The sequence below is a fragment of the Drosophila takahashii genome, chromosome 3R (genome assembly GCF_030179915.1).
Source record: "Drosophila takahashii strain IR98-3 E-12201 chromosome 3R, DtakHiC1v2, whole genome shotgun sequence".
Lineage (NCBI taxonomy): Eukaryota > Metazoa > Arthropoda > Insecta > Diptera > Drosophilidae > Drosophila > Drosophila takahashii.
Genome location: NC_091681.1, coordinates 25970605 through 25996516, shown reverse-complemented (window position 1 = coordinate 25996516; position 25912 = coordinate 25970605). Strand labels below are relative to the sequence as shown.

Sequence of the window (25912 nt, the reverse complement as noted above, 5' to 3'; positions counted from 1 at the left end):
TATCGCCTGTTTGTTTTTGATGAGCCATCATCATCATCATCGTCATCTTATATACGGCAATGGCAACTCCAATGGCAACTGCACTCGGCACTGCATACAATCGAAAAAGTGTGCATAGTTAAAATAAATGAAATATTTTCGCAAGCGACACTTTTTCCGACACGGCTGATGAGGAGATGATCTGGTTGGAGCACGGATAATGGAGGTGACGTCACTGCGATTGGTTATCTTTGTCAGGGGTCGTCCATCAGGTAAATTAAAAATATTCCAGCGAAGCAATTAAATTACGTCCTTGGTGGGGAGTGAAAATAAACGCAATATGATGAGCCAGTCAAAATGCAAATTTCCGGAAAACAATTTACAAGACAAGCGGCATTTTTTTAATGAAATCTCTGCTTGCATTTTTATGAAGAAGAAAAAGTAGCTTCAATAATTACGTTAATTTAAAATAAAATATTTGAATATAATATAATATATATAAAAGTTTCTTTCTGATTTTAAATTTTTCAATAAATAAGGTAGGTCAGGCACATTTTCATGACAATAGCGATGATATAATCCACTTGTTAAAGAATGTCCTATGATTACGGGTCTATTAATAACCCAGCCATTCAGTGCCTTATCTCAGATAAATTATGATTATATGTCAATTATTTATCAGCTAATTGGTTTGCCATAGAAAACTGAGGGGAATATTGAATCGAAGATAAACGACCGGGCGACTTCCCCTTTATAAATATACACCCATTTTTCACTGCCCGCTCTTTTCTACCCTCCACAATCTCATTCTGCTCACTTTTCTCCAACTGGAGGTTTGCTTTGCTCTGCTTGTTTGTTTGCCAATTAGTTTTAATCGAAGAGCGCTCGCTGGCTCTCCGCTCGCCAATCGCTTGTTTAAATTGCTTTTCTAATTAATGCGCTGGTCAAATATTTGCCATTGCATGTGTAGTGTTCTATTGTAATAAAAAGAGGAAGCAGCTCCGGGTTCTTAAGTTCTTGGGCTACTTTGATTCGATTCCGCCTTTCCGGCGGTCGTGTCGCGCGTGTTCCGTGGCTTATATTACCTGGATTCTCGGTTCTCTCGGTCTCGTCGGTCAAGTGGTATAGTCCATTGTGTAGGACAGCATAGCACCTCGGTCTCTTTGGCCCACTGCCATTCTCTTTGGCTGACAGCTTGAGTTTGAGTCAAGAACAGCAGACTACGTCATCGTTTGATTGCGTCAGCTTTAGCTCTTTGTGCCACGCTCTTTGATGTTTTTGTTCCATTCCTTCTCTCTGTTTTGTTTTGCTATATTTGCGATATTCACAGCCGGTCGACATGAGCAGCGATTTCGGTAAGCTCAATATATTAGTCTTTTTAGCACTGGCGATTTTCGATTTCACACATTCGGCGTTAATTTACGAGTTTATGGTTAATCAATTAAATGCCACTTTTTGCCCGAGTGCCAATAAATAAGTCGTGTGCAAATACAGTCCAACTTCCATAACATAATCCACCTGGAAATTAACTCTTTTATTTATATACTTTTGATGGCCAAATGAATACTAAATTTTTATTCAACTGGGAGATTTAAAAACGATATAAATTTGAATGATTTTCATTAATGGTCTTTGGATAACGAAATTCACTACATATTAAACTATTTAAATGGCAAATAAATTCTAAATATTTTATAAATTTGTAGCTACTCAACTTGTGATATTAAAAGTGATTATTTTAGTCATTTTGATGATTTTTAAAATAAATTAAAATAAATTTAGTTTAGAAATAATACAATGGCATATTTTATGTTAAGAAGTTATAGACCAATAATTCCAATATTGTTTGGTAACGTAAAAAACTTATTTAATATCAAGCGCAATAATTATGTTTTCGGCTTATTAAAATCCCAAATCATCATTAAATATTTGAACACCTTCAGATTTAATGGACGTGGTGGCCGGTGGTGATGGTCCACCCTTGCAAGCCTTTCGAAGCAGTAATCCCTTTGACGAGTGCAACGAGAAGACCTCCTCTCAACAGGATTTTGAGCGGGATCGGGATGCCAATCTGACGCCGTTGCATATGCTTCGGCGGGCCAGCGAAACGGTAACTGCTAGTATATTGGAACCGGAAAAGGAACATCTCCTAGGCGACAAGCCGCAGGCTCCACCGCGCAGCCATGGAGCCTCGATGGCAAATCCCTCTGAAGGTGAGTAATACGTTTAATTGTGCAGTGTCGTTGGCGAGGAACTCAAAAAATGCCGAGCTGAAGCAAAGCGAAAGTATTTGTTCCGGAAATTCTTGCCTTTTTGCACACATCCTCATATACATATTTATCTGGGGAAAGGATGCTGAAGAGAGACATCCAGGAGCACATCTCTGTGCCAACTCTGTGCGCTTTGTTGGCCAGCCAACCGAAGTGGCTCCGACAGCCAAGTGCACAATGCGTGCTCAGATATGCACTTCAGCACATATTCATAGTTTGTTTATGCAAAGTTTTTGTTTCGCCAGCCAGGGAGGGAGCGAGATCCTGGCAGAAAATCACAGCTCCTTCTCTGAGCTGGCAGAAGCTGATTGAGGCATTTCGATTTTAAGTGAACCGCACAATCACATCTTGCACAACGGGTGGGGGGTATCCGGCGTATACGTAATATTTCCGCATATTGACGCCAGAGCGTCTGCGATTGGCAGTGCAGAAGCTGCTGTCCCGGCTCAAACTCAAACTCAGGCATTTCCTTGGTCTCCCATCTCCCATCTCGCATCTCCCATCTGACTTGTGGAATTTTTGCAACGTTCTTGGTTTGGCCAGCCATGTGTGCTGGAGGAGGAGGAGGAGGACCACTTCTGGCCGGGCTTTTGTTTACGCTCTTCTGTTTTGGCAGGTGGTCGCTGCTGGTTTTTCGCCCACAACCAAACAGCTATTATTGTTGAAGCCCCCCGAAGCGAGCTGCAATTGTTTTGCATCTGTCCAAATACGGGGTTTTTGCGCCAGAACCCTGGACTTTGCCTTTGCCAACTTTTGAACAGGGGAAAAGGGGGTAAAGGAAAAGGATTTCCCTTTGGGCCATGGCCACTGTGGAATTTTCACACGAATAATGAGCCGTTTTAGTTGCGCCCAAATGCCCACAATCAGACAACTAACACGAGTGGCAAAAGCCCGCGGCTCTCGGCAAAGTATGTTTCCATGAATATGCATTAGCCGGGGCTCATTTCCTGTGCATTTCATTTCGCATTTGCTATTTGCTGTTCGCTTTGCATTCGAGTTGTGCCCTCGAAGGCTGCACCACTGATTCAGATTCAGATTTTGCCACTGCTTCTGATTCTGATTCTGATTCCGATTCCCGTTTCCATTTCGACTCTCTGACTCTGATTTGACTCTGGAAGTCATATTTAAATAAGTTTGCGCACCGCTGCAGGCAGCTCTAATACTCGCATGTGCAGGCGCTCGTTTATATTAAATAAATTCCATTTAAATGCAGCGTCCCGGACAATTCCTCAAGCTCAACCTTGAATGGTGCTTCACCGAGCTCCACCCACCTGTACACCTTTCACATGTCGCCTCTGCCTGTGAGTGAAACGGCGACATTTCTGTTAACTAAAGCCAACATGATATACGCTTGGCACACAAACATTCTCTCTCGGCTATTGATAAATGCATTGCATTGCATTGCATTGCGCATTCGCCCCGTGCGCCCGTGTGCACGTCAGTTCATTACGTATACGCAGTGTGCGACATTTATAAATGCCAGCATGACTGTGCCCCGGCATAATGATTGCCAAATGAATGGGAGAATGCTAACCGTCACGAAAGCCCTTTCGACGCCATTTCAATGCTGCTGATGCGTTTTGCCCAACAGCATTCCGCAGCTGTTGGCCCACTTGACGCGTCCTTTTATGTGAAGGCTCTTTGGAGGATGTGGCACTTGCACTTGCACCACAGCTAATTACTAAAACTGCGCTTTAGCGGGGCTTTCGTTCGCCAGTTCACCTTTGACCACCTGTCAGACTTTGCCGTTTTCAATTTGTCGCCTTATTTGCCTAGCGCTGAATGGCGCCTTCTGACCTGGTTTTTTCCATACTATTTGTGTTTAGTTCCCCAGCCCGGAGCCAAGAAAGTGCCAGTTTCCACTGATTTGCGATGTATGAACACTAAATTAGATGCGAATCGCTGGGGCGTGAGTTCATCTCTTGGCGGGAAGTGCGTGACAACGGAATGCAATCTTCCTTCCTTTCCGAGAAAGAAATTATTTTCTGAATGCGCGCTGCATGCGCTGGTTAACAGTGGAGTTGCAAGTCTGATTCAGGATTCAGGACGCGCCAAGGATGCCGGCTGGCGTAGTTAAAAGGTGCTACGCTTAAGTAAACATAAATGAAATAAATGTGCGCTGCGTACGGGCAAAGTGATTTGATATATGCTGCAGACAGAGCTGCAGTTGCAGACTCAGACAGGCGGAACTTCAAGTTCTTGGGTTGAAAAAAATAAAAATAAAATATAGAGAAATTGGAAGCAGGGGCAAAAGTCATCAGCGTGTGCAATTTACCGTTTAAACATATTGAAAAAGCACCTGACGTTTGCCAGTAAATAATGAATAGTTGAATAACTGATATAAATCACCAGAGATACAAATATACCCTCCTTCTGCCAAGCAATTTATGACACTTTTTGCTGCTATAACAATCTAAGTGTTAAGTGACAGCAAAAAACTTTTGCCACTTCGGAAAGTGCAATAAATTCTCCATCAGACCTTAAAGAACTTTTTCGAATATCTAGCCGCTGGTCCCAAGTTGTTTAGTTTTCGGGCCGGCCTCGTCTGGAGCAGTGTTTGCCTCGCCTCCAATTAACACCTCAGATTCGCACTCGCACGCAATAGTCAAAGTCCGCATATGACAACCGAATGACAAAAACTTTTGCAGCTGCAACTGCAGCTCCATATCCTTGGCCATTACTTTTTTCCATCAGCAGCAGGATCTGGGTTTTTTGTGCCCAGTGCCCATAATTTGTGTGGAAACTTCTTCAGCAATTGAAAAGCGAAATGCTCGCCATCCAGCATCCAGCATCCAGCGGCCCAGGCTTAAAAGAACTTTTGCATTATTTTCGTGCCTGGTCACTTGAAAGTTGCAGAAAATATGACAAGATAAAATGCCAAAAAGTGCCAGCGGCAAGTGGGCGGCGTGCAGCGATACGGGGGCGTGGCACCCGGAACGGAACGACAACGGCAACGCCAACTGCCAAAGGTAATAATCAATGGGGCGGCCAAAGAAGCCTTAATGACCTGCCCAACTTGCAGTTCAAGTTGGCTCAACGGCTTCTTTGCGCCGCTCTCGTCGAGTGCAGCGCATGAATATGAAATATGAAATTTGAAATATCACAGCAGCGCCAAGACCTCCGAAAGTGCTCCCCTACAATACCTGAGCGCTATCTTCGTTGACACCTTTGCACAATTTATGCACAATTTTTTCAAGGCAGCGACAGAGGCGGTAAAAAAGTGTAAAAGTAAGTGCCGCAAAAACTTTTAAATGAGGCACATAATTCAAAAAGATGGAGGAGAAATCTTGGGGAAACGATAACCGACATTTTCCCAACCCAACGTTTCTAGTCAACTTTTCCATGGCGGAGATATTTTAAATTAATTAGCAAAACTTAAATATTTGTTGTAGTTCAAACGCGAACTTCGCATTGAACTTGTAAATATTCAATAGGCTCGCAGCCATTATGAATTCAACTCAACTGAACCGCACGGAGCCGGGAGTTTAGCCCCGCTGAAATGGCAAATATTTGCAGGGCGTACATAAGTTTCCTGTTGGTTATGGCTAATTAATTGATAAGCAAATGCTCGTAATCATAATTGCGCCCCGGGTCAAATGAGTGTTTATTTTGGAGAGCAGGAGCATTACTTCCCCAACTATACAGCAACAAGAGCCCAGGGCTTTCCCTGGAACTTACAACGCACTTTAATCAGTTGAAATATATATGTTAAATCCTAATCTTGATCGGTTTCCGACTGCTCTTCGGATTAGCACCTCCAGCGCCCGGTTCAGTGTCAAATTCAGCTAATAATCCCATATGTTCTCATTATCGCCCTGTGGCTCTCTGTCGACTCTCACCATTTGCTCGCTAATTTTAAGTTATTAAACAAATATTTTGTGTGTTTCGCTCGCGTGCCCACGAGAGCGTCTCGAACTCCCAGATATATGTTTTTTATTAGCATAAGATAAAAGGTATAGACGACAGAGGCTGTGGAGCTTTCCACAGAACGCTCACATCTCAGTTGTCCGCCGCCTTTGAACGCGATTAGTCGGTGCCGGGCATTAAATTAGTGCGGTTCGGTTATGAAATAATTTCAATAAAATTTCAATAAAATAAAATTGCAATTTCCATTGAATGCTAATATACGATGCCAGTGAACATTTCTAGTTTTATGAGTGCTGCGGCTAACACAAACTAATTTATTTATCGGCTGCCCGCCCAGGTAAGCCCATTCAACGTCAGGAAAAACCATAATTTCCCTACTTTGATCATTGTGTTGACTGTTGGGAATCACTATTTCTATTGCCGCTCTGGGTTTTACATCATTTTAGCCCGCACACTGAAATGTTCGTTATTGTTTAACAAGTTTGTGTTTTTAATGTTATAATTTCAGCTTCCGCGCATCCAAAGCAGATTACTTTATTATTTTAAATGAAATTATAATTAAAACTATTTTGTTTTGAATTCGTACTGTGAGGAGAGCCAACAATTTGCCTTTGTCGGTGATTATTTTGATTGCCGGTGTTTTGCATTGCTTTTTTCTGTTATCTCTATCAAATAGTTGTAAGCATCAGTTGAAGTTTTATTTTCTTTTTTTTGTTGTCTAAGAAAATCAGAAAATGTTCATGCTACCCAGTAATATTATCTGATGAAAAAAATAATTTCTAAAATTTTCTTTCAATTTTAATGTTTTTAATAAAATAAGTCAAATGTTTGATACTGTTTTAAATCAATACTTATATAAATCAATTAAAAATAAATATATATTTTTTATACATTCCTTCTACCTACGGAATTTCTATAAGAGGGGTTTAAAATCAAATTAAGTAAAGCTTTTATTTGCGGCTGTAATAATCCGAGCTCTATTAGCCATGATTTCGCATTCACCGTATATACAAGTGTGCTCCTTGCATTATGACACCCAATTAGCGTCGGCAATCAATTTAGCCGTGTGTGCCAAAGAGTCGCATGACGCGCTGAATCACAATCGACACGTGATCGATGGACCAATACGCAAACAGCGAAATTGTCACCCCGAACAACTGGAACTGGAACTGTAGAGTTCACACCGTCGAGAATTGGCGCTAAATATTTGCGCACAATTAACACGTAGCCATTCGAGTGGTGACAAATAATGACAAGCAGATTGTCTTGTAAAATCAAATACAAACAGGGATAAAAAGGGCAAAGAAGCTGGAATCGAATCAAAAATCAAGTGCTGATTGCAGGGCCTACGGAAAACGGAATAGACTGTGCAGCATAGCAATTGAGATGAGAAGTGGATTGTGAGTTCTGCACTCAAAAAAAAATTTTAGAAAATCGCCTATGGATTTGCTTTACTGGCGATTTTTTTCTATATTTCTGGAACATTTCTTGAATTTAATAAATTTTTATCAATTTGAAGAAAATTTTCTTTACCAGTAGAAAATTTTTTTATTTTAAAGAAAAAAATCGCCAGTGAAGCAAATCCATAGGCGATTTTCTAAAATTCCGGGCGATTCATTTTCTGAGTGTGGTTATTAGAACGGCGCTTCATATGCAAATATCGTGTCTCCACTCCAATTAGCCGGCGTGGAGGCGTCAATTGCTCGGAATGGTTCGCATTCGAATTCGCATTCGGATTCCCAGCGAACCGACATTAAGTGCGCTAATTATAAATGGAAATATTTATGTATTTCCTAGCACCTAGCATCGCCTTTTCCGTTGCCTTTGCCTTTCTCAACCTGTGAAGTTGTCGCGGCAACAATGAAGCCAATTATGGAGGCGACTCTTGGAGACCCGGTTGTCTTTCTGTCTGGCTGTCTGTCTCCCTAGGCCCGTCCTTGTACTCGTTCTGGCCCAGGTGAAGACAGCTTCCTGCCGGCAGCGGTGTCCTCGTCCTCGTCTCGACACTTTCCTCCTGTTCCTGTGCCTCCTCGGCGCAATCAACGGTTGTCAATCTTTGTTGCAATCTTCATTTCGCCATCGCCTTGAGTGGTAGGAGCTTGTGTGTGTCTGCTGCACTTTGCAATTTAAACGATCCAACTGCTGTTGGGCTTTAGTTATGCATGAGGAGCAGGAATGAATGCCAAATGGGCTAAATGCAGCTGCTTGGCGCTTATAAGCCAGTCGATGGTCCTGCTCTATTTGCTTTCGCCGTTAGGTACACAGCAATAAATGTTAAAAATATTTTTTATGTTAAGTATTTTAGAAAAAGTATTTCGAAATAGGAAGCAATTATCTAATAAAATGTAGCTAAAATAATAAATTTAACTTCCGGGATATTGTTGCATACTTTTAGACACCTTTAAAATCTTTTACTAGAGAATCTTATAAAAATGTTTTAAAATTATGGCAGATTTTAAAAGCACTCCATTTAACCCATAAGAACTCCCTGATTCCTCCCAGTGAGCCTGTCGCTGACATATCTATTAAGACATTTAAATCTGTTTGCCACTTACAGCCAAGCGCAGCAGACAGCAGCAAAATCAGTGGCAGCTGCAACACCAAGAGCAGCACAATAACAACACGGCATTGGCGCCAGGTGACAATATGACACAAGGAGCAGCGCCGCAGGACTCGCAGGGCGACATCCTGCCGACCCGCCCGCTGCATACCAAATTAGACATACAGAAAATCCCAGAGGATGCGGGAGGCGGAGACGCCGCACAAAACGCTGCAACAATAATTTTAACGCCGACATCATTAAATTTAACAAATACAACACAAAATGTTGCCGGCAACAATGCGGGTAACTCTGGCTCCAGTTACCCAACTCAAACCCAAACTCCGTGCGGAGGCCGCGGCGACGAGTACAAAGGGCCCAAATGGTAAGTGAAAAGCTCATGTGGCCAGCACTCCGGGTTTTCCCGGGCTTGCCATTGTGCGGATTTGTGCTTAACCCTTTGAATGCACTTCCGGCGGGACAGCAGCGCCGCCATTCACACTTGCATTGCACGCGTTTTTCGCATATCCGTTGGCTGCCTTTCTCCTTTCTTTTTTCCTCACTTCGTTTTGTATTTTGTATCCAGTAACCAGTAACCAGTAACCAGTATTTCGTATTTTGTATTTCTTTTGTGCGCCAACAATGTGGACGTGGAAGTTGCCGCTGCACTAGGCAGCAGCGCGTGCTTCCGCTGTGTTTTGGGGAAGGGAACGGGAATGGGAATGGGAATAAGAATGGGACTGGGGTCCTGTTACCAGGCATATCTCATTCTCATATCCCCCGACGTCTAGTCGCTGGCGAGCCCGATTTCTTGTTCCCTTTTTGGCTGCGACACTTAGTTTAATAGCTGGCGAAATGCCTTGTTGGCTGCTGGCGTTTATTCACCATGTTCACAACAACGGCGCGGCGTATGAGTTACAGTGTTACGTATCCGACCCGTGGGTGTGTGAGCTCCATTGTGGCTGCCTCCTCCTGTCTCGCTTTACTTGGATATCTTTAGCAGCAGGGCGAAGAAACTGTAGGCATTGTTGATGGTCTGCCAAAAGTTATGGGTTTAAATGGTGGAATAAAGGGATTATAATATTTGTCTTACCCTCACAAAGATGGGCAAGCCTATTTCGAAAAACACCCCAGCTCGCACTTTCACCGGCCGCTTGAGGAACTCCATGTAGCAGTTGAGCAGCTTGCGAGTGCCCACCGAGTACTCCAGCCAGTTGGTGGCAAAGACACTATCCGTAAGGGCATTGGCATGAAAGGTCAGCTCATTGCCGTAGTAGCAGGGCAGGAAAATCTGGACGATCATGACGGCCACGAACTGCACGGTGGTGAGAAAGAGGCCGGGTCGCTGCTTGAAGCCCATGTGCACCAGTCGATAGGCACTGAAGCAGATTATGAAGGCGCTAAAGACCACTTGGGATAGCACATAGGGGGAAACTAGCACTTCACACTGCCTCGTCAGTCGACGGACTTTGGCATGGAGCTGGAAAATGTGTCGCAACTCCGGCTTGGCCTGCTCCTCGGGTGCAGCTTTCAGTGCCTGCAGTCGCATTCCCATCAGCCTAAAGAGCGAGGCGATCTGGAACATGAAGTAGCAGCCCAGAGTGTCCAGGAGAATATTGGATAGGCAGCACAGGGTCATGGCCAGCACATTGTACCCCCAGGCGTAGAAATATCGCTCCTTGGTGCGCCATTCAAAGGGCACGTAGTAGCCGAAGGGCAGCTCGTAGTCCTCCTGGAAAAATACGCTTACATAACCCATTAAGGCCACGAAGAGGCTGCCACCGATGTACCAGTAAAAGATGCGCTTAAAGTCCCTCTGATTTCGCTGCCAAAACTCAATTTCTTCGGCATTTCGTAAATTATATGAAGGATCGTGTTGCAATTCGTCGATGAGGCTAGCTGCTTCCTTTCGGCGATACCAAATATTCAGGAGCTTGGTGACCAGGGCCAGTTCGGTTATGGACATGTACAGAACCTGACCCGCTTCCTCGAAATCCGATGAGGTAATGGCCTCATACCACATGAGTGCTATATAGGTAAAAGTCAGCGGCAGGTGCAGCACAAAGGGATAAATGCACTTTAGACTGGTTAAAAGACCATCTTCTTCCTGGTTTTCCCATTTTAAAAGTCCTATCCACCGCTGGACCACCAACAGAGTTTGGATGGCACTCAGGCGATTCGTAGACTCCATTGGCAGCAGCTTAATTTTAATTTACTTAATGAAGAACCCATAGACTTTTACGGCTTTTATAACCCTTGAGGTCTAAAAAAGCCTTAATAGGTCACCTTGGGAGTTTTTTTTTTTTTGAGGATGAACTAGGGAGGAATTATTCAAGGAACTGACTTTTTACATCCTAGTTCCTGGAAAGTTCGTTAAAATATTTCTTGCATCCTTCAAACAAAATATATCAGTAGGCCCTTATATGGAGTGTTAAGGAACCGGTTCATTTGATGAGTTTAGTTCCCAAGTTGCTCCGTCCCTGATTTGTTTAGGTAAGAAGCCAAAATATTTACTCAATTAATGAGCAGGGCAATTACAATAATTAGCTTGCTGACATTAGTATATTTTAATTGTTGACCCTCACTAAATGGGTAAGTCACGCAATTGATAGCCGGGATGACAGGGGAAATAACCCCATCATTGTAGAATTCATTCCTAAGCCATACAATTGGAAAATCAGTGCACCCAAACCTGTGCAGCAGAAAGGTGGTTTGATCTTCGGGGTCCTAATATGTTTCCGACTTTATAAGGGGCATTTATAATGTATAAGTTTCATTATGAAAAGTCAGTCTACATGCAATGCTCTTAAAAAAGTCCATAAAATAAAGTTAAAATAAAGAATGTCATACTTCGTTGAGCTTGACATCAGAGTTCCAATCGATTGCCATTCAAACCTGTAACTTTTTTGTTTGGCCATTTAAAAAAAATTAAAAATTGGTCAGAAAATACAATTTCCGGAAATTGTAAGTTGTTCAAAACAGATATTCTTTAAGCTGAGGCCTTGATTTTATAAATCTGGTTTATGTTTATCTAGTTGTTGTGATTCAATGAAACAATTCTTTAATTTATTTTATTCCCTTGTCATTTATTAAACATTAAATAGTGGTTGAAAATGCGACAATTTATTTCGATACATTGAGTAAGAGGGCGAAGAAACTGTAGGCATTGTTGATGGTCTGCAAGATTCAAAGAAAACATTATAGTTTAAAAGAAGAAAACCACAGATTGAACAGTATAGACCTTAACAAAAATGGGCAATCCGACGGCAAAGAAGTTTCCAGCTCGAATGGTTACGGGCTTCTTAAGGTGCTCCATATAGGCATTTAGTAACTTGCGAATCGGTGGCCGACATTGCAGCCAGTCGGTGTGGTAAACCTCGTTGGTCAGCTGGTTGGCATAGACGGTTATCTCGTTGCCATAGTAACAGGGCAGGAAGATCTGAAGGATCATGACGCTGACGAACTGCAGCATGGCTATAAACTGGCCGGGATTATCTCGAATTCCCACATGCTGCAGGCGGTATCCACTGAAGCAGATGATCAGGGCACTCAGAATGATCTGGGATAGGATGTAGGGGGAGACAATGGTCTGGCAGGCTAGGGTTAATCTGTAATAATAAGAATATCAAAAGAGAAAAGGTATTTCATGCTTAACTAGACCTTCGCACACTCTGATGCAATATGAAGATACCCCGTAGTTCGTGGCCAAAATGGGCCTCGTCCTGCATATTTTTCAGACTCCTCAATCGTAGGCCTAGAAGGCGGTAAAGCAAGGAGATGTGGAACAGGAAGTAGCAGCCCAGGGTGTCCAGTGTGATGTTCGAAATGCAGGTCAGCGTCATCCCAGCCATATCGTAGCCATAGGCGAACCAGTACCTCTTCTCGTTTCGCCACTCGAAGGGCACGTAGTAGGCGAAGGGCAGTTCGTAGTCCTCCAGGAAGAGCACTCCGGTACAACCGCTGTAAACCACGCCCAAGCTAATCAGGATGTAGATGTAGAAGAACCACTTGAAGTATTTCTGCTTCCGGCGCCAGAAATCCAACTCCGCCCGATTGCGAAGTTCGTACGCCGGAGAATGCGTTAGCTCATCCATCAGCTGCCAGGCTTCAGTTCGATGGCGCCAGATGCTCAGGATCTTTACCACCAATGCCATTTCGGTGATGGACATGTAGAGCACCTGGCCGGCCTCCTCCAAATCGCTCGAGATGAAGGCCTCCAGCCACATGAGTCCGATGAAGGTGAAGGTTATGGGCAGGTGCAGCAGAAAGCGATAGTTGTGCTTGAGGAAACCGGAGAAAGTCCACTCCTCTCCAGCTTTTAAAGACCAGGGCCAGAGGCCAAATAGTTGCATGACCCGGAGAATCAGGCGCATGGATTCAATGCGTTCCTCTTGGGCTTCCATTTTACTCCTGGTTTTCATTTCCCTCAAGCCGACTTCTTTTATAGCCTTAAGTGGGCTCGGTAATTAGCAGCAATTACGTGTACATAATTTAAGGAGAGACACACGAAACTCAGGAGTTCCTTATAATATTCATAGCCTTTATGACAGTTGGCTTAACTCTTTTCAGGTGGCTACATATCCGGTCGCACTGGATGAACATTTCCGAGCTGGTGGCCCTGCTGGCCATCTTCCTGGGTCTCTGGGCCATGGGCTGGGTCCTGCTGCCGGATTTCGCGCAGCCCCAAACGGTCATCATGCGCATTGCATTCCTCTTCGTGGGCGCCCAGATCTCTGGCATCCTGGTGACCTTCGTCCACCTGCCCGACATGCTGGGCATGCTCTTCTTCGGCGTGCTCTATGCCAATCTGGGCCTGGCCAATTTCGAGGGCTATCAGAAGTTCGAGCTGTTCTTGAGGTGAGCGATGAGTTTAAGTGAATGCGAAGGAATACTGTACAATGCGGTTTTCCAGGGAAATGGCCCTGATCAACATCATGTTGCTGGCCGGCCTCGGCTTGGATGGCGATGCCTTCAAGCGGCTGTGGTTCATGATTCTCCGCCTGACCCTGCTGCCCACCATTGTGGAGGTGGCGGCCATCGCCGGACTGGCCTACCTCACACTCTCGATGCCCTGGCTGTGGGGCATCGCTTTGGGGTGAGTGGGGAGCTAATGGAATACTCGGGTTAACGGATGTACTTAATGGGCTATTGGTGCCTCGGGGGGGTCATCTTACAGTCTGGTCATCACCGCCGTCTCCCCCAATGTGGTCGTCACCGTGATGCTGAAGCTCAAGGAGGATCGCCTCGGCCTGAACAGCGGCATCCACACGCTCATCTACGCCATGACCACATGCAACGATGTGGTGGCCATCTTCATGTTCGGCGTGATAATCAGCGTAATATTCTCAACGAGTGCGTGCCACCCGCCGAGCATTGGAATCAGAGTCAGACTAAGAGTTAAATAAACCCCAACTCCGCTTACTTGCAGCCTCGCTCACGCAGCAAGTGCTGCAGGGTCCCATTGGCATCGGGATTGGACTCGTTTTCGGCTATCTCTACGGCTCGATGCTCCAGTACTTGCCGTCGCGCAACGCGGTAAGCTGCCAGACAAAGGCGTCCTTTCGTCCTTCGTCCCATGTCCCTAGTCCCTCCGCCTTTTCGTCCTGCTGCTCGTTCTCGAGCGGGCTGCACTTAAAATGCACATTCAGTGAACACTTAGACACTCAATCAGCGCATTTAATGATGCAAAACGCGCGCCAGTCTCTCGGGGGCGGGAGCTGCGCCATATGTACGTGGGGCTTGAGAAGACTGCACTGGGGGAAAAAGGATGTGGAAGGCAGGCAGAAAAATATAATAAACAAAATTAACCCAAAATTTGATTTGCTGAAATCGAAACAATAAGTGTCAATATCAATATAGTAATTTGACTATTAGGAAAACATATTTAAAATTCTTTAAATGACAATTAGAAATATGTGACTTAATAACCAAACATATTTTGAATGCTAAAAGTGGTTTTGAACTCTTATATTATTTATTTACCATTTAATTTGGAATTAGATTGCCAGAGATTTTTTTAGCAATTGGGACATTTTTTTTTTAAAGAAAGAAATATCTTGAAGGCTTGCAAACAATCTTGAAGGCTTGCAAACAATCGCAGACTTTTAAGACATTTTTTCGCTCAGTGCCAGCTTCCGCTCAGCCCCCCTGCACCATTGTTTGTGTGGGTGCATTTTGCATAAAAAGACACTTACATGCATAGCGGCAGCGACAACGACAACGGCAACTGCAACGGCAACGACAACGACGGAGCTGGCGACATTTGCGACGACAGTTACTGCCAGCATCTATGTGAAGTTATGCCGGGGACATCGAGGCAGCCGCAGCCAGAGCCACAAAACTCATTGCCGCAACTTACACCGCTAATGGCGCGCATAATCAAACGCCATGGGTGGTGGTGCACACTCAATGCTCTGCACCGCCCAACCACCCAACCACCCAACCCATCCAGCCTCCATATACACACACTCCCGTCGAGTTCTCATAACTTTTGTTTTCTGCAAGTCGCGCTCGCCTTTGCCATCGTCAAGTGGCATCCACATCCGCATCCACGCAGGGCTGCAGTTTGTACAAAAATTTCACGCTGAGCGCCGTTGAAGTTGCATCCTTGCATATTTTACACACCCACCAACAGCCCATCGACCACACACATACTATATACATATACAGCCATGGGCTATTCACTGTCATCTCCCAAAGGGGTTTAAATGGGGCGGAGGGGGCCAAAAAGGGGGGCTGTCATCAGGCCTCGGTTTCGGTCTCAGCATCTTTTCGCATGTCATTGCCACCGCCTTTATTTTATTATTATTACGCAGTCCCCTGTAATTTTGCATTCAACGTCACCTTTTGCCACTTATTTTCCGCGAGCCAGTTGACAGTATTTTTCAATAAAATATTCGCGCAAAAGTTTGTAATTCAACGAGATGGCGCAAGCTCAAGTTTGAAAATTAAATGTGCCGGTGCGAAAGAAAACTTGAGTTTTTCTCATAACAAAGGGTAGTAGCCTAACGATGTGCCATCGAAGGCAATTTCATGCCATTCTGCCTAGAACGACCGGTTTAAAGTTCAATAAAAATATCTCGACAAAGGCGAGGGTGAAAATTGAATTGCAGCAATTTGCGGTGTTTCCACGGGCTGGTAAGAAAATCACCAGGAAAATTAAAAGATTCCAATCAGTCTCAACACCAGCCGGGAAAACTGACAGGTTGACACTGCAGATATAACGAAATATCCAAAAATTCCATGCTGAGAAAACATTGTTGCAGGCCAGATTTATCAGATCTAAACCGTTGTAGAAGTCATTTTAGTACAATTTTTGAGCTGGGGAAAAAACGTGGTATATGCAAACAAAAACAAAGGGGGGAGGACAGTAGCTTTTTCCCAGTTTTCCTCGGCTGCAGCACACGTTGCGTATACGCAGCTGACCGCACATACACAAACAAGGGGTAAAAAAGCAGTTTCCATCAGACTTTTGTAAAGTGATTTCGTCTTTTTTTCGTAGCAACGCCTAACTCACCTGTTTTGCCATTCACTCTCCTCATATCTGTATCTGTCTTTTTCCCCGTCCCTTGCAGACGTACGCAAATGGGCTCCGTTTCGTCCTCACCGTCTTGGGCGGAACCATCGCCGTGATGGGCAGCCGCGTCATCGGTTATACGTCGGCAGGAGCTCTGGGTTGTGTAACGACCGCCTTTATTGCGAGGATTGGCTGGCGGCGGGAGGAGGCCAGACTGACGCCCCAGCAGCTGCAGGCCCAGCAGATTGTGAGTATTGAACACTGGTAAAAAATAATGAGTCCCCAACGACGTATTCCATTTTTTACTAAATCGCAATTTAGAAAATATTTTTGATTTTTAAAGTTTAAGTCTTACAAGAAATTTAGTCGTAAAATGAATATTTTTTCCATAAAAAAGCCAAAAATTGTCCAAAAGGGGATTGTCATTTCTCGTTGAGTTCGTAATTAGATTCCCAATCGATGGGCGGTCAAATCTAAAAACTTTATTTTTTGACAATTTTTTTTTCAAAAAAACCTGATGAAAAATACAAAAATGTGGCAAAAATAGTATTTTTTTAAATCTTCTAGAAAAAATTGTAGATCGTTAGCTTATGTAATTACCTGGGCAAAACAGTCGTCATTTTAGCTGGGGTACCTATTTGAACAAAGTTGCGTAGAAAATACCCAGAAAAAGACTCATTTTTTTGCTATAAAAACCTAATTTTAATTTTTCACAAAAAAAAATCAATATTTTGTGTCAAAACAACAATTATTCAATGGATTTATATTCAAACATAGAAACTTCATATTTCTTATACTTGCTGCATACCTACTTTTATATTTTAAAATCGAATTTAAATCATGTAAGATTAGATTTAACCCCAAAGATCGCTCCATAATTTCTTCATGTGCCCAGGATCAGCAATTGGTCCAGTTGGTTTGCTCTCTGAGCTCCAGACTTTGGCTTTGCCTCAACCTTTGGGTCTCTGAGTGCTTTTGGGGTATTGGACCCGCTCTTTTTCTGTTTTGTTTGGTTTTGGGTCAAGAAAAATGTTCCCTGGCAAAAGTGCCATTTTTTATGCCTGTTCCGCTGCAGCGGTAAAAAGCGCCTGTGTGTGCGGGATTTTTGCTAGGTAATTTGTGACATCACGTCCTTGTCCCATGTCAGAGTTGACTGCCGGCTCTCGATTTGTTTTGAGCAAGTGTTGTTGTTTTTTTTCCCCATTTCCCCATTTACCTTTGCCTTAAACTTTTAACCCAGATCCAAGGCGAGGCGGTGTTTTTGCACTCGGACTGCACTTGAGTTCCAAGGCAACGCTCCGTAAGCCGATTGGCTGGGTTCCTCCCCCTTTATTTAAATGGGGGAAATATAATGAACCAGTTGCCCCGATCTAATAACAACTTATTGATTTACCCCCCTCTCCTTTTGCAGGCCAGTGTGCCCAAGCGTCTGGACCTCATGTGGAAGTTCCTCAAGCCCGTCTCGTTTGCGCTCATCGGCAAGGAAATTAATTTCAACGTGCTGCAGGGCCATGTAATCGGTTATGGCGCATTGTTGGTGCTCGTCGGAAGTTTGGTAATTAAAATGGTCGCCGGAGGCGTGGCCGGTGGTGCAACAAATGTTCGCCCCGGTCACTTATTTAATTTCTTTCGCTTCTCAGCCAGTTTGTGCGGGGAATACCAGGGTCCCTGTTCCTGGTCCCCACGGTTTTGGGTCTGTTGAAAAAAAGGAAGAAAAACCAAGTGGAGATTCCGGCCGTGGGTAGGGATTGGGATTGGGGGTGAACCGAAATGAAAATGTTCCGGCACCGCAATGCAAATGTTACCTGCACACAAACAACACTGGGAAAACCGAGGGAAAAAACCATCTAGAGATGACCACTTTCTTGTTCTTGTTTTCAGTTTCGCCTGGCTTTTGCATATTTATCCACATATGGCGGAAATCTGTCGAGAAAGGAACGTGCCTACATTACAATTTCCGGTTTTCCCAAAGCAACTGTCCAAGTAAGTTTCCCGTTCCGCGTGTCATGTTGCTGCGGTTCCCATTGCCATTCCCCTTTCACCATTTCCCATTCCCCCTTCATTTTCCATTTCCCATCCGTTGTCTCCTCGCCTGGTGGCGCTTTTTATTTCATTGCCGGCCATTTCACTCGCTTGCCACCAGCAGACTGTCCTCCTCGTCCACCAGGTTGTCCTGGCCCGGCCTGTCCTGTCCTGGCTTGTCCTGGCCTGTCCTGGTGTTTTCCCCATGCTTAAGTTATACACGTATTTGCAGGTCATGTTCTCTTTCGGCCAGGTCCTGCTCCTTCTGTTCCTGCGGCTGCAGTTGGCATGCCAGCCTTTTGTTTGCAGTTTAACCGCAAGCGGACATTTTGTTTATGTCGCCTGTGCGAGCGAACTGTGCGTCTGTGGTTGCCAGAAATTTAAATGTTCCGCTGGCTTACTTACTTCCCCAAAAACCCGAAAAAACCAAAAAAAAAAAAAAGGGAAGAAAAAGAGTTGGTCACATGTGCGCCTGTCTAACTTTTCCCTAATATGCGGTGCATATTTCACTGTCCACCTTTTTCGTACTGATTTAATTAAAACTGCACAGCAAACCGCATTTAATCTGACTCCGCTGCATATCACATATCACTCATACGCAGCGGTGGCCTAATGTCTCTCTCTTCATCCCGTTTCTCCCTCTAGGCCGCCCTGGGTCCAGTGGCTTTGGACATGGCACGTGCTGCCAGCGTGGCCAGTGCCGAGCAGCTGGCCCTGGCCAGCAATGTGCTCATCATCTCGGTGCTGGCGATTATATTCACCGCTCCACTGGGCGCCATCCTCATGCTGCGACTGGCGCCCCACTGGCTGAAGCACGGCGATGCAGTGGAGGCGTTGGACACCCCGACCACCCCGGCACCAACGAACACCCATTCCTTCAAGAGGACATAGCCGAAGGACCCCGAAAACCGAAAGTTTTAATCCACGCCGTACTTACCTAGCCCTCCTAGCCGTACTTATACTTACGTGTACTTAGTCGCATTCGGTAATACGCTGTTCAAATAAAAATAAATGCGAAAAGTTACCAACATATTTTCCTCAAATGTTGCCCTTTTCATTTCAATTCATTCCCAATCCAAAGCACCTTTTTTTTATGGCCATGGGACCCAGTTATTTGCTTACTTGCATGGCCTGGTCCTTAAATTTCGGCGAATTAACAAAGTTTGGACTTAATCCTGCAGGACTAAGTCCCCAAATGGGCCGCCTGGCCAACTGGGATTTTATTGTTTTTCTGTCCCCTCGGCGAAGAAAAGCTTTTCGGCACCTAATTATGACTGGATCTGTGTTAATCTCGGGCTTGAGCCCGCGCTAATTGATTTTATAATTAATTTTGGGGGATTTCGTGTCAATCTGGCGCGAGTTTTTGTGTCATGTCGAATCAATCCGTATTAATGATTGACAATTGAACAAGCTGTTATTGCTATGGCGGGTAAAGGCCCTTTGAAGAGGCCTTCATCCTTCGCTCGTCGAGTTGGTCAAGTAAATAAATGAACCCGAAATGATTTTGTTATTTTCAAAGAACAGTTGTCGACCTCCTTCCCGTCTTCTCTTCGACGTATTTTTACGCCTGCTGCTTTTGTGGCAGCACCATTTTGCTCCAAGCTTCGGAAAAAGCAAGAGCGATGGCAAAAAGCACAGAATAATGGCAAAGAGGGAAGAATGCCATTTAATTGAAAAGTGATTGTGGGGCCAACCAGGATCGAGTTGTCCCCCGTCGACCGGCGATGCAGAATTTGCAATGCAAACGGCTTAGAATGAACTTGATGTTCTGGCCGCCTTTGATGCATTCGGTTTTTGTTGCCTGACAACCGATGGTACCGGGAAAAAAGAGGACATTTTTTCCTAAATTGAGACCAATTTGGTTCTAGAACACTCGAAAAAGTGGGGATATTTTATGGAATATAGTTAAGATGCATTATTTACCTTTATAAGTAAAATTAAGATGCCAATAAAAAACCTTAAAAACATGGAAAAACTCGTTCAATTCAATAAAGTTTTTTAAGATTTTGGAGGATGAAATTTCATGCAATTCAGATATTTTCCCCAGTGTAATAGCTGAGCTTCGACTGTGGTCGGATGAGTGAATGCTGAAAGGAATGAAATTAAAAGACGGCAAAAACGCAGCAAGCGATAGAACTGAGAGAAAAACTTATCATTTTTATTATCCTGCAGCTGCGCATATTTATAACCGCATGTCCCCGTCTCTTTCGCATTCGCATTTACCTTTCCAGCGCCCGTCCCTTTCTCGCATCATCATCGGTGGCCTTTGTGTGGCTCGAAAAAGAGTTGGGAATTGAAGGTAAATTAGTGTTATTAAAATGGCTGCACAAAAATAATTGCGCAACTAAATGAAAATTTTAATGAAAATTCCTTGGTTTCTTCTTTATTTTGTACCTGTGCTTTTCCGCTATTTTGCTTTTTTACAGCGATTGCGATTGCCGTTGCCCCTTGTGCTTTCTGTTATTAGTTGCATTGTTTCCGCAGTTGATGTCCGTGCAATTAGCATAATGAAAGCATCTGGAGGGAAAAACCAGGGAGCCAGGGAGCGAGAGAGAAAGAGCATTTGTTGGTCGGCCAAGGGCCATAATGAAGTGCGTAAGAGCCGGAAAAGCCAGATTCGAGCACCGCAATTACGCCACAATTGAGTTATGTTCGCATCACATCAATTATGCTGCCACCGGCATAATCCTTCAAAACTCATTGCTCTTATCGCGGCCATTGAAATGCCACCGGCCATAGATCAACCTTATCAGCGCAGCCAAAGCATTTTCCTGCGCCAAATAAATTCCAGCAGTTTATTATTCTAATTCGCATGCCGAATTCCGGCAGAAAAAGAACGCCAGGCACGTCACCGCCTCGCGCACAACCAAGCCAGCCAAGCCACCCAACCTGCCTCCAAAAAGCCACCTGAAGCCACCCACTCGAGCACCCAACCACCCAGAAAACCACCCACAGACATCCCAACCGATACGGCGAAAAAGGAGTTGTGCGAGTGCCAAACGAAATCAAATCAAAAAGTTCACAAAAATGCCAGACCAACAGAAATTAAGTTATAAAATTTTAAGGACTATGCGCAGTTTAATTTCCAAATGCCATGCCACCACCCATCTCCTCTACCGCCCGCCTCCTCCAAAGACACAGGTGGGCGGGGCACTTTTGGGGGCAGGAGCGTATTGTGGTTTTTGTTATGCGCCGATTACCATAAAAACAAGCCAAAGAAAGTTGCGTCCTCCTGTTGGTCCGACGTGGTCGGAAACGGAAATCAAGAAAACAAAAAGAATGGGCCCAAATGAAGTCAAACCTGGCGCTCTTGGCCCGCTCCTTCAGTTAATAAAGTTAGTTGCGTTTGCCTTGACGGCGAAACTTTTGAGTTATAAGCGCGCAAGTTATGGCTTACAACAAAGCAAAGGCAGCGGCAAAAAACAAGCCACAATGCCGAACAAAGGAAAACAATTAACATGACGAAGACACATAAAATTTCCACTTCCCCTTCCATCCAGCCTTGCTCTTTCCCTTCGAATTCGAGTGGTTGGGTGCGTCGAATTAGCAGTTGGGAGTCAGCTCCAAACCCTCCAGAAATCCACTTCCACCTCTTTTACCAACCCCCAAAAAGCCGTTTCTTGTCTGCCTCTTGTTGTTTTGTTAATTTTAATACATGTACTTTTTATCGCTCGGCATTCCCCGGCAAGCTGCTGGCTGAATTAAGCCATTTGTTAGCTGTATCTGTGGCTTAGCTTTTTGGCAGGACCCCCGCCTCCTCCTCCGAATCCTCCGCCCAAAACCTCCTCCCTAGAAGAAAGCTATCAATGCCGCGGGGCCATGGGTCGCAGCACATCACAGTTATTTTCGTGCAAATGGCATATTTTTTATGGCTTGTCGCTGGCTTCTTGTTTCTCGTGTTGTAATTAGACAAAATTGTTGACTGCCACGACTCCGCCCAGTGGCCCGCCCACCGAAAGGTAAACCCACTCGCGGTTGTTCATTCAGTCCTTAATTCCGCCACTCATGTCTGGGCTCCGAGTCGCTGTTGTCCTGCCGCTGGAGGTGTGTTTGACACTTGGCGTGTCGGAACAGAGAAAATATTATTCCCGAACAGCGACCATTCACTGGGGAGTGCACTTGGAAAAATAATCACTCAGAATGTATACCCTTTCTACAAAATTTTTCTAATTCCCTGACATTATGGATAGTTTTCCAATTTTATCTTAGCTAAGAGAAATGTTTAGAAGCTTCGTTTCTGTTAAAAAAACAATAAATATTTTCTCAGCTGTGATGTTTAAAAATTAAATCATGTAAATAAGAAAACATAAACTAACAAAGATTTAAGATAATATAATATTTAATAGAAATTAATAGAATTAAAAGAAAAACGGTATACCTTTTTAAAGTCTTTAAGGTTCTACAGGATAACCTTTGATGATCTTAAAAAACCAATACAAATATGTTTTAATTATCTATGCATTTCTAAATTGTTTTCCCATCATTTCTGAAGATTCCTTCATAATTCCCTCAATCAAAACGTAATTATTGGAAATACCAAAGTGCTTTCAAACGTTTAATTCACTGATAACGAAATCCGCTATTCGTCATAGAACGATGTCATTTGTTGTGACTGCTAGACTTGTGGTGTTTACTAACCGAACACTTATCAACTTTTTCTCTGTGCTCGAACCGGGGGATGATCTTGGGGCAAACAGCAGTTCACTGGGTTGGTTTTATTGTGATTATTCAGACTATGCATGTTTATAAAAAAATTCCACAGGTATAATTAGGCAGGGGCGCGTGTCAGGAGAGGAGCCGGACTACCAGATTTCCCGACAGCGACCACGATGGTCGGGCAGATAGCCCGGCTGGCAGGGGAAGTCGATCATGGCCACCATCATGGTGCTGACCGCCGGTTTTCCGGCGACCGGAGGCTCCGTGGGTGCCTGGTAGGCGGCCAGCACCTGCTGCTCGTCCAGATCGACGCACTGGTTGGGCTTGGCCGTCGTGGTCTGGTTGTTGGGACAGGTGACGCGGTGCAGGCAGTACTTCAAGCAGGGCCGGGGCGCCGGCACCTGGGTCAGCTTCTTCTTGCACTTGAACTGCCCTTCACAGCCCTCCTCGATGGCGGGCACATTGTTGTTGAGGAAGAACGGACGACGCGGCTCCTCAGTGGTTGTGGTTGTAGTTGTAGAGGTGGAAGTGGAGGTGGTGGACTCTCGGTGGAAAATCTTGCCCAGAATTCCGCCCTGAACAGCGGCTACCAGCAGAGCGGCCAGTAGAGCCACCAGAAACTGCTTCATCGCCGACTTGTTTGCACTGCGACTGTAGTCGTTCGACTACAAAACACTGCCCGGTTTTCAAGAGCAGAGCGGCAATCTGCCACTCGATAACCTCTGACCCCAGAGCCGCGGCAGGGAGATAAACAGACAGACTACCCGCATCCACACACATACGAATTCCCCATACAGTTTTTCTTTCATTTTTGGTCGGCTTTAAATTGGTTTATCGCCAAATTGAATTGCATTTGAGGTGAGCGGTGGGCTGAGCGGCGAGCGCCATACGCACATTTTGGCAAATTTGACACAGGAATTGAATTATCTGCATTCTGTGAACCGCAAAATTGTATAAATAAATATTAGTCAATTCGGTATTTCATACATGCGTACGCATAATTTGGAGCTGCCATGGCGAAGCCGAGGGCACCGACCAAACTGCCAGTTTAGTATAATGGAAAATAGCCGGGGCAGCAGGAAGCACGCTCACAAATCGACACGAATGTTCAATGATAATGTCGATGAGCGGCGATTTGTCAATTGCGTTATAAGTGGATTTAATTGATAAGAACTTGTTTGAAAGAGAGCCGCCGTATTTTCTCTTTTTGACAGGGTCGATAGCAATTTAGGAATAATCTATAACAAATATCTATCATTTTAAACGACACAGATATTATTTTTCTCTAATTAGAAAATGATTGTTTATGGATGGATTTGATTGAAATTTGTACGAAGTATAGTTCATATTAGTATCTAAGTAGATGCTTAAATGTAAGTTTTGTATTAATTTTTTAAAATGCCTTTTTGATGTTATAGTCCTTTGACGTATGCCAAATAGCATAATAAATTTATGGCTTAAAGAGCTCGGAATCCTGGAAAGTTCAACCAATGCCTCGGCATCACTGGGTGTCATAGGAACGTCATGGCCAACGTGCAACACCTCGAGAGCATCAGATATCGCCCAATATTGGAAACAAAGCATCCGCACATGCCCTTCAATGGGCCACAAAAGCCGGCTGAGCCCATGGCATGCTGGTGACTTTGCAGATGGGCCCTAATGAAGCAGCTGGTTGGCGATGTGGGGGGATCTCCTTTGAAATCCAGCAGCTGGCTTCAAACTATTTGAATAATTGATATTAATCGCTGCCAAGAGCTGTCAAAATTAATTTGTGATGTGTTTTCAAAGCCAGATTATTGATGATGATGATTATGGCCGGGCCCTAATGAAGGCAGCGGCTAATGGAAGTGCTCGGTCTGCCAATTGAGCCATTCTGAGTAGTTGAGTTGCTAGTTGTCTAGTTTTGGTCCAATTGTCCTCCCACAGCGGCATTAATTACACTTCGAGTCGGGAAATTGATTCGCCTTGGACGTGGACGTGGCGAACTTCGACCGCCCCATTGACTGAATGGGAAATCGCTTAATATGTATTAACATTTATTGCCGGCCAAACTTTCGCAGCAAAAGAAAGAGAGAGAGAAAATAAAAGGGAGTGCTAAGACAACAGCAGGCCGGAAATTGCCGAATGCTGATACTTCCGCCGGAAATAAGTTCAATTCTAGTTGTTCACGCTGTTCGAGAGGAGGCTGCCTGCCTGCCTCCGGAGTAAATTAAGTTAGGGTCGGTTGAGGTCTCTCTATCAGTCGATCGAACATGAAGGACATCGCCCGCCCGGCGCCTTCAACTCGACTATCAATGGAAACACATTTCACATTCGTCGTAAAGGCGGCTTAATTGCCGCCCATTCTCGCCGGCTCACAGCACTTTGCACAATAAACAGATCATAATCGGGCTAAAACTATCAATTTCAAGCCAAACAGAAGGGAATATCTCAATCGGAGCAGTCGGAAAAAAGGCAAAAAGCGAGGGAGACAGAAAGCGACAAAAAACAAATGAAAATGCTTTACAACATAAAAACAAACTGGAGAAGTGGGATGCTGGGGCGACGGCAACGATGTGTTAACACTTAGGAGGACGAACGAGCAGTGGCCGGGTGACAATGAAGACAGCCGAAATCCTTCGATAGGTTCCAGGGGTCCTGGGAGGAGCTGGCTGACGACTGAGCGTCCTCATAGATTTACGCACACTTAGGCAGCGTTTACTCAGTCCTCCGACTTCAAATAGTCGTATAAATTGTTCGGCAGGCGCAACTGTTTCAGCTTCTCTCGGTCTTTGTCTTTGGCTTTCGCTTGAACTGCTGTCCGGACGGAGTTCTCCAGTTCCCCAGTTCTCCAATTCTCCGCTTCCCTAGTTCTCCAGTGGAGGGAGGCACTTCCGGGGCGTGAATGAAGTGCCATGTTCTCACGCTCACGCATTTGCCAAGTGCCTGCCGGCCCACATGTCGTATGAGTTTTATGTCCCTCTGTTTATATGACTGTCTCTGTGCGCTCAATCGTTTCTGAGACACATTTATTTGCCCTGCTCGGTCCTTGCTGCTTCTTTTTGTTAGTTTAACAAATAAAAT

General features: G+C 44.6%; 4 protein-coding genes across 5 annotated transcripts; 1 reads left to right on the top strand and 3 right to left on the bottom strand.

Moving 5' to 3' along the window:
- Nucleotides 1-898: 898 nt before the first annotated feature.
- Nha2 (Na[+]/H[+] hydrogen antiporter 2) lies at nt 899-19225 on the top strand. Of its 2 annotated transcripts, XM_017147598.3 has the most exons (11): nt 899-1334; nt 1923-2192; nt 8674-9040; nt 13225-13512; nt 13568-13750; nt 13832-14007; nt 14084-14190; nt 16230-16418; nt 17583-17726; nt 18053-18154; nt 18839-19225. In XM_017147598.3, the coding sequence occupies exons 1-11, from the start codon at nt 1319-1321 to the stop codon at nt 19082-19084; spliced, it is 2088 nt and encodes a 695-aa protein (XP_017003087.2). In that variant the 5' UTR covers nt 899-1318; the 3' UTR covers nt 19085-19225. The 2 variants fall into 2 exon arrangements, with proteins under 2 accessions (XP_017003087.2, XP_070073576.1); XM_070217475.1 differs by lacking the exons at nt 899-1334; nt 1923-2192 and adding an exon at nt 6108-6453.
- Nucleotides 9638-10846, bottom strand: Or94b (Odorant receptor 94b). Its single transcript, XM_017147602.2, has 2 exons — nt 9749-10846; nt 9638-9691 (listed from the first exon to the last, which is right to left on the bottom strand). The coding sequence occupies exons 1-2, from the start codon at nt 10844-10846 to the stop codon at nt 9638-9640; spliced, it is 1152 nt and encodes a 383-aa protein (XP_017003091.2).
- Or94a (Odorant receptor 94a) lies at nt 11779-13058 on the bottom strand. Its single transcript, XM_017147601.2, has 3 exons — nt 12316-13058; nt 11897-12263; nt 11779-11832 (listed from the first exon to the last, which is right to left on the bottom strand). The coding sequence occupies exons 1-3, from the start codon at nt 13056-13058 to the stop codon at nt 11779-11781; spliced, it is 1164 nt and encodes a 387-aa protein (XP_017003090.2).
- Nucleotides 19226-22902: 3677 nt separating the features above from the next.
- On the bottom strand, nt 22903-23513 carry Gbp3 (Growth-blocking peptide 3). Its single transcript, XM_017147492.3, has one exon. It carries the CDS (start codon nt 23476-23478, stop codon nt 22996-22998), a length of 483 nt encoding a protein of 160 aa, XP_017002981.2. The 5' UTR covers nt 23479-23513; the 3' UTR covers nt 22903-22995.
- Between the last annotated feature and the right edge of the window lie 2399 nt (nt 23514-25912).

Bases quoted from the DNA above. Each gene is read 5' to 3' on its own strand.
- Or94a (XM_017147601.2), bottom strand. From the start codon at position 13,058: ATGGAAGCCCAAGAGGAACGCATTGAATCCATGCGCCTGATTCTCCGG. The intron at 12,264-12,315 runs GTCTAGTTAAGC...TTATTATTACAG, and splicing joins TTGCATCAGAGTGTGCGAAG to ATTAACCCTAGCCTGCCAGA. The intron at 11,833-11,896 runs GTCTATACTGTT...TGAATCTTGCAG, and splicing joins GATTGCCCATTTTTGTTAAG to ACCATCAACAATGCCTACAG.
- Nha2 (XM_017147598.3), top strand. The intron at 13,751-13,831 runs GTGAGTGGGGAG...GTCATCTTACAG, and splicing joins CTGTGGGGCATCGCTTTGGG to TCTGGTCATCACCGCCGTCT. The intron at 16,419-17,582 runs GTGAGTATTGAA...CTCCTTTTGCAG, and splicing joins AGCTGCAGGCCCAGCAGATT to GCCAGTGTGCCCAAGCGTCT.
- Gbp3 (XM_017147492.3), bottom strand. From the start codon at position 23,478: ATGAAGCAGTTTCTGGTGGCTCTACTGGCCGCTCTGCTGGTAGCCGCT.
- Or94b (XM_017147602.2), bottom strand. From the start codon at position 10,846: ATGGAGTCTACGAATCGCCTGAGTGCCATCCAAACTCTGTTGGTGGTC. The intron at 9,692-9,748 runs GTAAGACAAATA...AACTTTTGGCAG, and splicing joins GCTTGCCCATCTTTGTGAGG to ACCATCAACAATGCCTACAG.